Below are 13,559 nucleotides of genomic sequence, written 5' to 3'. Positions count from 1 at the left end.
TGGTTCCTAAAAATCATACAATATATTTTGAGAAATATTGCAGAAAGTTTGAAAACCCGATTTTTCATATTTATGATGCCTAAACTAAATTATGATGTCGAAAAAATATAAATCTCTACTCAAAAACCCTTTCATTTATGCATTCAATGCATAGTATCCCCGCATTCTCTAATATAAAATTGAAAGCAATTTTAATATTGTTGAAAGGTACAAAAATATAAGATTCAAAGCCAACATAATATGTTATTTCTAATACAGTTTACTGTAAATTATGTTGAAACCAGAATTTTAAATTTTTGTAAAAAAATTTTTTTGAGTGCTCCTCGCACTATTGTATTAATATATTTTGCTTTGGCTATATTGATACAATATCAATAAGCACTCATTTTTGCGGATATAATCATGTGGGCTGATGAAAAGATTATATATTTTTTTCCGGTTTTTAAAAAACAAAAATTCATCCTTTTCTTTAATCAGTTGTTTGTTATTTATTTATTCCCCCCCCCCTTTTTCATATGTCTATAGTTTTTCCTTGTTTTATCTTCAGTTTGAGCTTATATATATATATATATATATATATAAATACCATATATATATATATATACATATTTTTATACCACTTTTAATGAAATGAACAGAATTAAAAGAATATGTAGTAATATTTATTTATCCAAAAANTAATCATTATTTTTTGTATATATATATATTTGATTTTTGGAATTTCCTTTTGACTTGAAATTTAAAACTCCATGAGTAATCCATATATGCCCATACATCTCTGACTCCATAATCTTCACAATATTTAAAAAGAAACAAATCACAGAACACGAGCCACGTGGATTCACAAAGATCATAAGTAGCTGAGCTAAGATTACGAATTACTTATCACATATACATATATATGGATAGTGCTGACACAAAGTTTAAAATAAACTTACTATCTCTTGTTCCATTAAAAATATAATCTGGTGCAGTCTTCCAGTGTTTAAAATAACAAATAAGAGAAATTCCGGGCACAACAGATGGTTGTTAAAATATTTTTGGTGCATTGCTGTTTAACTCTTGGAAATATCACAAGCATGAGAAATAGAAAACTAAAGCTCACCACGTGATTTTAACGGAGGAGAGGAAAGGGGTAAAATCTGACTGATGAAATTTTAGATACTAAATACAACATACACAAATTTTGCATTTCAAAAACTATGGAACAATCGCTCTCAACTCAGAAAGCTATAAATAGTTATTAAATGAGGATAGCAATTTGCTGATGTTTGCCATGGTGGATAATATGGTATTTTAGTTTATTTATCCACTGAAAGGGGAAATTCTTTTTCAACTAATTTCCATCTTTAACTTTTAGGAATCTTTAAAAGTGGTATAATTTGTTTGGGTAACTACAATCCGTGCGACAATAAGCTAATACCGTAGCGTTTTTTTCATTTCAATTTTTTTTCAATAAAACCTTTTTTTATTCTTTAAAAATTTCCATAATATCTCAAAGTACGTAACAATATTTTTAACTAGATGCTATTTGAGGGATTCCTACAGTGCTGACAATAGATTTTATACGGTGCAGCAAAAAATGAAGATTCGCAAGCAAAAATAAATAAATAAAAATTTAAATAAAACGCGTAATTATCAAAATATATGTTGCATCGAGGGGTAAAGTTTACAACCAAATTCTAGAATCAAATCCAGTTTCAAAACTATAGATCAGTAAATGCTTACAACTCATTTTGCGTAAATATTTTCATCGATGTAATAAACTTATATATTTAAAAAATACCTTGATTCAATATCATTTCTCATAACATATATTACAAGCATCATAATATTGCACATTCAACCTATATCAATCAGTCAGCAATCCCCTAGTTAGATTAGATAACACTAGGATTCCGGAATCTCCTACTTTTCCACTCGTTTTATCCAATACTTTGGGAAGTTAATCATCATATATAGTTCACATTATGTATTCATATTATTTTTAATATCAAATTTGTGCTTATGCTGAACATATGATTTGTACAAAGATCTGATAAGTTTTCTATGCTTTTATTCAGCTCTGGTATATTGATTAATCAGTATACATTTTAGCAATAAAAAGCTTCGCATACTTATTGTATGTTCCTTGGGGTATTTTCAAATCCATACATTTATTTATAAAATTGCATTATTGGAAACTGCTGTACCGCTTACATGTACCTTATATTTGAAAGTGGATTAAGTCTATATAAAAAGTGGTATAAGTCCACTTGAAAATTGGTATAAGTCCATTTGAAAAGTAGTATAAATCCATTTGAAGAGTTGTATAAGTGCATTTGAAAAGTGATATAAGTATGAAGTTCATAATGGTTATTGTGTGAATGATTTTGTTTTAAGAAATGGTGAAGGTTAATCAATGATTTTTTAATTATATACAATTTCATGAAATTGCAAAATTAAACAATGATTATTGAAATTGTAAAAAAAAGTAAATAAACGACATTTCAGCTTTAAATTGACTTATTCATCTTTCAATGAAAATTGACTATTTTATATACACATGTAAAATGATTTCAGTTAATATCGAAGTCATCTTTTCAATTTTATTTTCCTGAAGTTCATTGTGATTAGTTGCAAAATTTAGTTAAAAAACAGGATTACTCACTTGGCTTGCAGAATTCACACCATCACAACGATACCGGCTTACAGCTGGTCTAACAAGAGGTATCTCAGGATTGCTTGAGATTAGCACTGCAGCATCACCAGCACCTCCATCACCACCCGTTGCTGATGAAGCTGGAAGGGTATGGTGATGTGCCATTGGGCATTGTTGACGGTGATGCTTCGCTGCTACTTTTTGAAGGTATTGATTGCGTGTTTTTCGCATGGCAATTCTTTTTCCCAAATAGCCTACAGTTGCATATTCCAACAAAGACGCGAAGACCATGACGAAACAGGTGCCTAAGTAGACATCTATGCTCTTGATGTAGGAGATCTTTGGTAAGGCGGCATTGGTGCTGGACATAAGAGTAGTCATTGTAAGCACAGTAGTTACACCAAGAGCTACACGCGCTGGGGTGGCATTCCGATGCAACCAGAAGGACACCCAAGAAATGATAACGATGAGTCCTGCTGGGATGTAGATTTGAATCAAGTAGTAGCCCATACTACGGATGAATGAGATTTCACAGATGAGGCGGGAATAGTTTCCTGGGAAATAATTCTCAACAGTTAGAGAAACATATTTAAAATAAAATTTTACAGGTATCAATAGCAGAATTTAAATAAGAAATTATTTGGCTCCATTGCTGAGCAGGATAGTTAAAATAATAATAAAACACTGAAACTCGATATGTATAATAATAAAACACCGGAACTTGAAGAGATGCAGACGTTACAAACACGAATATTATCAACATGTCAACCTCATAAATTTTAAGAATTAATTCATTAAACCAACAATTTTTTCATGCAATGGATTTTAGACTTTTGAAGCCCGTAATCATAAGGAGAAGAGGTTAAAGGAGAAAGAGTGAATATCTTACGAGCACTCGGACAAACGCATTTAATCTCAAGACTCATCAGGTGTGAATGAGGAAATCAAAACAGAATAAAAAAAGTTACCTACGAAAAAAAAATGGAAAATTACATGAATGCTAAAATAAAATAAGAAAAGCAGCTGGAGCAGATTGAAACCAATGTGACAGACTCAAATCAAAGCACAATGTAACCCTAAATGCAGCTTCGAAATGCATCCTGTCCTGATTTGCTTATTTTAATCATTATTTTTTGTTTGGTATTTAAAATTTATTTTATTTTCCATTGTTTTAGTGGTAATCTAGCGAGTTTTTTCTTCAAATTTAATTTCCTTCAGTCACACCTGGCAAATCTTGAAAATAGGTGCCTGTTTTTAGGCACTCGAAACATGTCAATTTTTTCCACTTTAATATTTTTCTAAGCTAAAGAAGCTTTACACCGTTAAATTAAGTGATAATAGTTAAGGGGGTATTTTCAAAAACTATCCTTTATCAAAGCAAACAAATGTTACCAGTCACATTTGACTCATCAAGTTAAAAGAAGAAAAAAGCACTCGAATAAATAAAAATACGTCAAAGTCAATTATTTCCGTAAAAAAAAACAAACATTATAAAGAAAAGAATAAAGGATATGCCTACTACTATTTATAATCTGTTTACGCTTTTTGAACGTACTTTTCAATTTGTGAGGAATTATATAAATTAATTTGCATCGACAAACTACTTTTTCTAGCAGTAGAATCTTCTTTACTGGATTCCACACTAAGATAAAAAATTTTGTAAAATTATTACACTGCATAGTGATGAAATTTCTGGCAAAAAATCATAATTCCATTAAATAAAACCAAAATATACGGTATTTAAACCATTCATTATCGAATTTTTTCGTTTATATCGTAATGGTTTAACGGAAATTCTGGTTTTCGAAATTATAGTTCTTATTATCACACATTTAGTTAAAATACGAAATTGAAAAATAAATTTAATCGAATATATTATTTTTATGCCATGCTCTAAGGCATCATGATAAAATTAACAAATTTTACTGCATATACGAAATTTTATCACATATTATAATACAATAATTTATTGTTAATTTTACTAAAATCCTTACACAAGCTCTTCGGTAATAACTACCATGCTTTTGAGTGTTTCCATGCAGCCAGAAATATAGTAAATTTAACCGTATTCCGGTAGTTTTGATCATACTTTTTTTCGTAGTGCAATCACTTATGGTCGCTTTAGACATGTTAACAAAGCGTTTGAAACAAATGAATAAAATTGTTAGTCATAATAGTTGTTTCAAATGTTATACTTTTAGAAAGATTTAGAGTTTGTAGAGTGATATAAGTTATGTCTTAAGTGTTTTATCTTACTAAGTAACGCGTATATACTACAATCATTATATTGTTCATATAAATAATTTTGTCTTTCACTCATCCAAAAGTTACACTATTATTCTTTGCGTTAAAAACTTGGAAATCGAACTTAGTATTTAAAAATAAAATACATTTGGAGTTTACATGAACTTTATGTTGACTTTCTTCATATTTTCTAAAAGTTTTATTAAAATAACATGAATAAGAATTTTATTTTTGTCGTATAAATTTATGTTGTACTTTTTGCTATAGTATACGTTTGTCTTAGTATACAAGCAGTTGTTATACTAAAATAGTTGTTATAGTATTTCTTACAGTAGTACATATGCTACAGTATTTATTACAGTATACGTTTGTTATAGTATATATAAATTTTTATACATTTCTCATAGTATATATGAATTTGTATGCATTTCTCATAGTAGGGGAAGCCTGGGCAAGATGGACCACTTAAGGAAACTTGGTTTAAAAATTAGTAAACTAGAGCAATTTCATATTTTTTATATTGTAAAAATATAGTGGGAAAATTGCTCTTACATATCTCAGTCAGAAAATAAATGAATAATAAAGTTCAATAATAATAACTTAACATAAATAAAAATAGAACATTGTCCCATCTTGCCCGGGTAGGATGGGACACATAATTATATTTCAAAGATCACAGAAATTAATGTCAGAATAAAAGAATAATCGACAAAAAATGTTCCTAAACATCACATCTACTGCATCATAAGAAGCGGCCAAAACTGGAAGTTTAAAATATAGTCTGTCAATTAATTAATTATAAATTATTTTTATAATTTTTTTTAAATAATTTTTTAAGTTATATTTGCTAGTTTATATTTTTTGTTGCTGTTAATATTGCCTTATTTTAATGCTTTTCGCAAAATACGGAGAATTTAATTTTTATTTTACACTTTTATTCTACTTTGGCTGTCCCGTCTTGCCCGGATAGTACATTTTTTTTAAAAAATAGCTGCAAATTTGTTTAAACAAATAAATTTTAATTTTCACTACTCATTATGTTTGTACAATAATAACATTACAAATTTTAAAAATTTATTGCATTGTATTAAACAAATAATAACAGCATGCAAACGTGGAAAAATATTTTAACACGTTATAAGAAACACAAAACATTTCGGTAACACCAAGTGAACTGACTTGTGAGTATTGAGAACAACAATATTTTCTTCCCACTTTAGATGTCGCTACCGTGATACGCATAGAAGAAAAAGCGATGTCCCGGGCATCCCTTATACATATAAATTTGTATACTAAAATATTTGCTAAAGTTTAAGTTATAGTAGTACATTTGTTACAGTGTGCGTTTGCAATAGTATGTATACATTTGTTATAATAAAATAGCTATTATAGCATTTGCTGCAGTAATACACAATCACCAAAAAAACGGAACATCTGGAATAACTTTTGATCTAAAGATCGGATCTTCATGTTTTAGGACTTAACCTTAGAGGGTGGCCACAAATATGCTAATTAATTATACACTACATTTTAAGTTACGAAATCAGACACAAAAACGTACTTTCGATCTATAAACATACCTTTTTTTCAACGGATTCGGATTTCTGACTCCCGAAATAGAGGTAATAGCAGCAATTTAGAAAATATGGTTACCACAGTTTGATAAGGAGCGCGATCTAAAATTTGGACCCTTTAACGTCAATTTTACTGCTTGCGTATTTCACCATACCTCGAGTATTTGCTTCCTCTTTTTTTAACCGAATTTAAAAACTTTTGCACACATTTATAAAAGCCGTTTATCCGAAGCAAAAAATAGATTTCAGTAAATATTTGTTATTTTTTATTATTTTATTCAATAAAAGTCGAAAAAAGTAAAGTATCCAATTTTTAACATAATTTTACATAGCAAAATACAAAATTTCAGCAAATTTGGTTCAATAGTCCCTGAGAAATTGAATTTTAAATCTATGACTTTTTCAGAATCTAAATGCTTTGTCAGAAATTCAAATTCGTTGAAAAAAATGTATGTTTATTTAGTGAAAGTACGTTTATATTTCTGATTTTGCAACTAAAAATATCGTCTTCACTAATTAATCAGCGTACTTGTGATCACCCCTCAATCATTAAGATTGAGTCTTAGATCACAAGTTTTTCAGGGTGGTTCATATTTTTCTTGTTTGGCGCACTGTACATTTGTTAAAGTATACATTTGTCCTATTATACATGCATTTATTGTAGAAAAATAGTTGTCATAGTGTTTTTATAGCAGTACATTTGTTATAGTAAAATAGTTGTTTTAGTATTAGTTTTAGTATACATTTGTCATAGCATTCATCAAATTGTTAGAGTGAAAAAAGTTGTTAGAATGTTTGTTACAGTAGTACGTTTGCTACAGATTATATTTTCAAATCCTGGATAATTGTTATATTAATTTGGATATTTATTTTAAAAATTTGCTTCCTCTTTTTATCTTTAAAAATGGACTTTTTTAAATTTTCCAAATCTCTTTTCCTATAATTTCATATTTTCCAAGCTCGCGTGTTTGTTTAATGCCCAATAAAATCAGGAATTTATGAAACACATTATCCACACAATACAAAATACCAATTTCTAAAATAATTTAAAATTAGAACAAGTTTGCAGCATAAGTTTTAGTTGTAACATTTTATACACATTTTCCAACTTTTTTTTAAAGAAAGTTTTCTACTTTTTATATTATTAATTTATTGCTACATTCCCAACTATGCATCTGTTCACAAATTAATTACAAAAGTGAATATAGTCAATTAAACTTAACATAAATCTATTTTTGCTTGCGTTGCATAATTATTTTGCTGAATTCTGGTGCAGAGAAATATAATGCAAGCTGTCGATAATTATGATTAACATTCATTAATTGAATGAAAGAGAGATAACAAAAGTTGCGTTAAAACTTGCAATTATCGTATCAACAAGTTAGGTGAGAAGCAGCTGCTAAGAAAAGAAAATTTTATACCTTAAAGCGAATGATAAGATTCTAAAAATATCATTCTAGTTTTGAGAGAAAATCTAACGTGAGAGGAAACGATTAAATTTTAATTGCACATCTCGTTTCGTTTTCTCATTATGCGAAATTTTGAGGAGTAAAGGAAAATTTTCTTTTTATCAATTTTCTTTTTGATACTCTGTTCCTCATTAGAAAAGATATATTAAAAGAGTCGCTTCGCTGATAATTAGAGTATCTCTAACTAAACATCGTTATTGTATATTTCTTTAGAAAACGGTCGCGCAGATAGAAAGAGAGTTCTTAATACAAATGAAAGAAAAAATTGAGGGAAGTAATAGGAATTGAGTTCTAAGAATTGAGTTCTTAGGAATTGAGTTCCTTGTTAGAAAGTTTTCATATCCATTATATTACCTTTGCTTTTATTTTCAAATGAAATGCTTCCTGATCTTTATTTAAAATGTGCATTTTTATGTAATAAATATTTTGTAAATTTTTTCAAACTATTTTTACACGGTCATCACCGACAACTAAAAACTAAAAATGATATCTGAATCATGAGTCCATGCCTTTATTAATGCATGTAAAAGCTTGACCAACGCACGAGGAAAATTTATAATAATGACGAAATTTGAGAAACAGCATTTATAATAATGATATAATGTTTAAAATAATCATAATCATGATATAATAATTAAAATTAAGCAGAGATAAGTAAATGCGCATGTTGATCAGATATTATGTTTACAGATTAAAATTTTTTCATTGGTGGGTGTAGTTAGATTAAATCTTTTTGATTTGATCCAAGCCCTAACGTTAAATGTATTCCATCTTTCTTTCTATCATCTCGGAATAAATGGAAATTTTACAATTTAGGATTTATTGATCAGCCTACATGATGCGTAAAAAATTGATTTATATTTTTAGTTTTACAGTTTTAAAATAAAACATAGTTAATATCTCATTCAGTTAAATTACTATAGTTCAATCCTCTGATTTCTACAGATCAAATCGTTGATTGGAAATGAAGTTACTGGTTAGAGGATGCCAAAAAAATGTTTAAAATTTCAAAATAAATAAACACATATTTTAAGGGATCTTGTATTGCTACCGCAGCGGTGATCTTATACAAAATTTACTCATGTTTTTTTCTTTTAATCATAAGTTACTATTATAATAAATTTAAATTTCCCGAGCATAGAGAATTCATAAAAATTGTATCAAGCATTAAAATTGCGTTTTTTATGAGCCAGCTATTCGATTAATGTTATACTAGTTAAAAGATGACTATATCTCTAGAATGAAAATATCACGTTACAATATAATTAATAAAAAATGACATTTAAAGACATAAGACTGAAGACAATACTTAAATGTTATTGATCATGGTTGACTTTACGTACAAAAACATTAGTAGAGATGGTATGCACAAAATTATGAGTAGAGGGGATATTTCCGTATGGTGATATTTGTTACACCTACTAGTCACCATGGTGCCAAGTGAATTTTAAACTTGTATAAATTTTAAAAAAACAAAACATGTAGAGGTGTGCCAAGGGTAGTGGCTACAAAATATACCCTTCAACAAAATACTCAAACCAAAATACAATTACCCAAAATATTTCTTCCCATGTTTTTTATTATTTTTTTTTAATTTTTTTATTTGCGAGATAGCTACTGCCAAGACCTGTTGATTATTCTGCCTCAGGCTACGATAAACAAATATTCCCTAGTAGAAAAGAATTTTTTACTAGATTATAATGCAAATTTTTCTGTTTAACTGATTTCAGGGGATACTTCTTTATCATGATCTGTCGCACTAACCAAAATTGCTAAGGTACCAAATAGGATTCAAACTTGCAATTTGAAAACAAAAATGTATAGATAGTTGCCCGGAATGGTTACGAGTTGTACCTTTCAAGAGTTGTACCTATCGAGTTGTACCTTTCTTTGATGTTTTTTTTTTCGTTTCTTAGTTTTTTGCCGGCCACTGGCAGGAAGTTGCCAAGACATGACGATTTTCTGCACAGTTTCCCTATTTGTCCCAACTACAATTGCTAATGCAAAAAAAAAAAAAAAAAAAGANAAAAAAAAAAAAAAGGAATTTGTACTTTGAGAAAACTTAAAAAGAATCATTTTGAAGTTCTCCTGAGGGTGGATACAACCTATATTCTTTGGGTTACTAACATTCTATGATATTTTCTTATCTTCTCGTGGACCACTGGAAGTTCTCCTAAACTAGAAGAATATTTTGCCATGGGTACCGACTTGGAAATCCCCCTCATTAAAATTTTAATTCCCGTTTAGAAATACTTATTTATTGTGAGCAGCTGCGCTAACTGCTGTCTCCAAGGAGCCAAATGGATTTGAAGCTGCTAACTTTTTAAAAAATATGTAGAGGCGTGCAAGATGTAGCTACGAGTAATATTCTTCAAGTTGATCTCCTTCCGTTAATTTTTTTTAAAATCTCTCCTGGTTGTTGTATGGAAGTTGCTCAGAGGACTATTCACCGGTAGATCACGATACGGAAATCTCTCTTACTGTTTTGCCTACATAGTACTGTTTTGCCTACTCAGTTTATTAGCAAATGAGACGAGACAAGTTTTATACGTGAAATAGTCCTATTATATTGTAATTGATTTGAAATATCTTATCTAGTTACCTAGCATTGTCATATCAAGTAGCAAAACTATTGCTTGTTGATACCTTTAGTAGTTTCTAGCATAATGTGTTTCTAAAAAAGTTAAGTTGCGAGTAATACGAAGCAAACAAACACTATTTTGATGAGATTCATGGCAGTTTCTTTTAACTTTACCTTTTTAAAGAACCATGGGTTAAACACACTTTTAATAAGATTGGTGTAAATTTTACGAGAGTCTATAGCACTTGGTCTCGGGATAAATTCTTTCAGCCAAAATATCGCGCAAAATATCCTTGACAAAATATCGCAGAGTCAAAATCAGGGTCAAATAATACTCTGACTATTTATTTTGCAACATTAAACAGCATTTAAAAGAAAAAGAAGAAAACAGCAGTCAGCTAATCAGTGTTAAAAATATTTCCTCGTATTTTAAAAGCTGATTTTGAAATTTATCATCTAAAATATATGGATTTTAGAGAAAGGAAATAAATGGTTACTAAGCAAGTGTCAAGTTTTGTTTTCTTGAGGTAATTACAGTGATTTTCAAATCAATATTAATATTGAATTATCTTTAGAAATATTTTTATTCAAGCCCTTTTTCTTCACTTTTTCTGGAAAATAAAATTGGAAGTAGATCACGATACGGAATTAATATTCTGACCAAATATTCAAATAATATTCTGACTATTTATTTTGCAACATTAAACAACATTTAAAAGAAAAAGAAGAAAACAGCAGTCAGCTAATCAGAGTTAAAAATATTTCCTCGTATTTTAAAAGCTGATTTTGAAATTTATCATCTAAAATATATGGATTTTAGAGAAAGGAAATAAATGGTTACTAAGCAAGTGTCAAGTTTTGTTTTCTTGAGGTAATTACAGTGATTTTCAAATCAATATTAATATTAAATTATCTTTAGAAATATTTTTATTCAAGCCCTTTTTCTTCACTTTTTCTGGAAAATAAAATTGGAATGCCGAAATGTAAAGCTTTAAAATTTTCTTTTGAGAATTAAAATCGATTTTTCGGTTTCGCTTCTGTATATAATCTTTCGTTTTTATTGATGCTTTTTAAATAACGTAGCATTTTGAAACACATTTCTAATCGATTATATTTCTGTTAATGTCGCTTTATGGATACTGTTTTTAACAGAAAATATTGTTCATAACATAGAAGTTTTGTTCCACGAATTAAGATAATTTTTTTTCTCTTTCCATTTTTCTTTTTTTCATCTTTATAACTTTAGCTTTTTTAATAAGTATTTCTTGTTTAATTTTTTCTTTTCCCTTCAACCCATTCCAATAATATAGATAAGATGTAATAGTTTTCAATAATGAATAAACTTATTTATAAGTAGAAAAATATTTATTAATATTTTTTTTTAAAAAAATATTGCTATACTGCAACCAAATATTCAACATTTGACCATTTTTTAGCCAAATATTTTGCCAAAGCACTAATCGTTTCGTGTTCTAAATAATAAATGTGCTCGTATGAACATAACAAAATATGTATGAATAATTTCGATTGTTTTTAAACTTATTAACTGAATGAATAATCTTCTTTTTCATAAATCTATTGATGTACTTCGGAGGAGGCTCTTTGGAAAAGATCAGGGTTTGAGAATGATGCTCCATAAAGTCTCATTTGAAATACCAAAATTAAGTATGTATATAGAAATAACTATATTCAAATTACTTCCTTTTTTATTGTACAAACAATTGTGTAAACAAAATTAATGAAATTCGAAACTAATAATTCCCCTTAAACAAATCAACTGTTAAAAATTCTTTTAGATTACTTTTGCTGATATTAAAAATAGTAATTAAATAGGCTGCTCATGCTTCAATAACAACAAATAAAAGCACTCCAAAACTTGTCTTTTAAAATTAACTATCAAAAATAATAAATATATATTCCATGTACTGTACCATGTTGATGCACAATCATCATCATTTCCGTTTCCAACTAATTTATAATGAAAGCTTCTGATTCACCTTTCATCATTAAAATGTTCTCCCTTATCATATTTAGAAGGGCCCTGCCGGCCTTTTGATGCCCCCTCTTTACCCTTTCCGTAAAAAAATACTTCATTTCTTCAGAACACTGCCTTTTTATTCATATTCAATTTTGAAATAATTAATTCACCGTTTAAATAATGATTACACACGGGTAAAATTATTTGTGTTTATAGTTTTCATTCTGATTAATATTATAGTTATTTGTTTTCTCAGAATAATTAGCAACAGGTTAAATGTTTTTGAGTTAGCCTTTTTTTTCGTAGGGGGGGGGGCTTTTATTCTGATTCATACTGCACTGGAAAGTTTTTTATGAATCTAAATCGCATATTTTCCTATCATCAAAAAGTAAAAGTTTCTTGGCTACATCCACTTTATCTTCAAGTAGAATGGTAAAATGTTACTGCTTTTACCTCCACTACTTTTGCTGTTTTTAAGGGAAGTGTTTTATTTTACTGGCACTTGAAAAATAGATGTGTTTTATTTGTATTAAATATGTGTTATAAGTTCAGACAAATTCTGAAACTTCTGGTTTGCTTTTATAAATTCTTCAACTCTTGTACAGATTGATGAATCACGCAAAAACAGAGGGCAATAAAATCAAACATTTGGTAAATGTTCAATTGAATTATAAAATGAAAAAACAAAATCAATTGGAATTTCTCGGGGAGTTAACATTTATTCAAACTGCAAAGTATTTCGAATTATCTTCGCTATAAATAACTTATATATGTGTTTATTACTTTTTTTGTGTGTGTGTTCATCAGTATTATTCCAATCAGTTCCACATATTAGAAATTGTACTTCAAATATTGTTAATTTTAATCAATGACTTTATGTCTCTGACAATATCTATGATATTATCTATTTGTATGATATATCTATGATACTATCACTTTATTTTTATCAAGTTAATTTTTCTTCAATTACTTCTGCATTATATTATTGTTAGTAGTTTTGATTACATTAAATGAAGAATTGTTTGATTTCATACTGTTTGAAAACATCTCTTATTTAAATATCCTATTTTTC

The 13,559-nt window shown here is 28.4% G+C and overlaps 1 protein-coding gene across 1 annotated transcript in view; it reads right to left on the bottom strand.

The window, feature by feature from the left end:
- LOC107450611 (gamma-aminobutyric acid receptor subunit beta) overlaps positions 1-13,559 on the bottom strand; it is a 481,963-nt gene that overhangs the window by 218,326 nt on the left and 250,078 nt on the right. The window contains exon 6 of the mRNA XM_071187317.1: positions 2,651-3,195. Coding sequence (XP_071043418.1) covers positions 2,651-3,195 — 545 coding nt within the window. The remainder of the gene's footprint in view (positions 1-2,650; positions 3,196-13,559) is intronic.

Source organism: Parasteatoda tepidariorum, chromosome X1 (genome assembly GCF_043381705.1).
Source record: "Parasteatoda tepidariorum isolate YZ-2023 chromosome X1, CAS_Ptep_4.0, whole genome shotgun sequence".
Classification (NCBI taxonomy): domain Eukaryota; kingdom Metazoa; phylum Arthropoda; class Arachnida; order Araneae; family Theridiidae; genus Parasteatoda; species Parasteatoda tepidariorum.
This window is presented reverse-complemented; position numbering and strand designations above follow the sequence as displayed.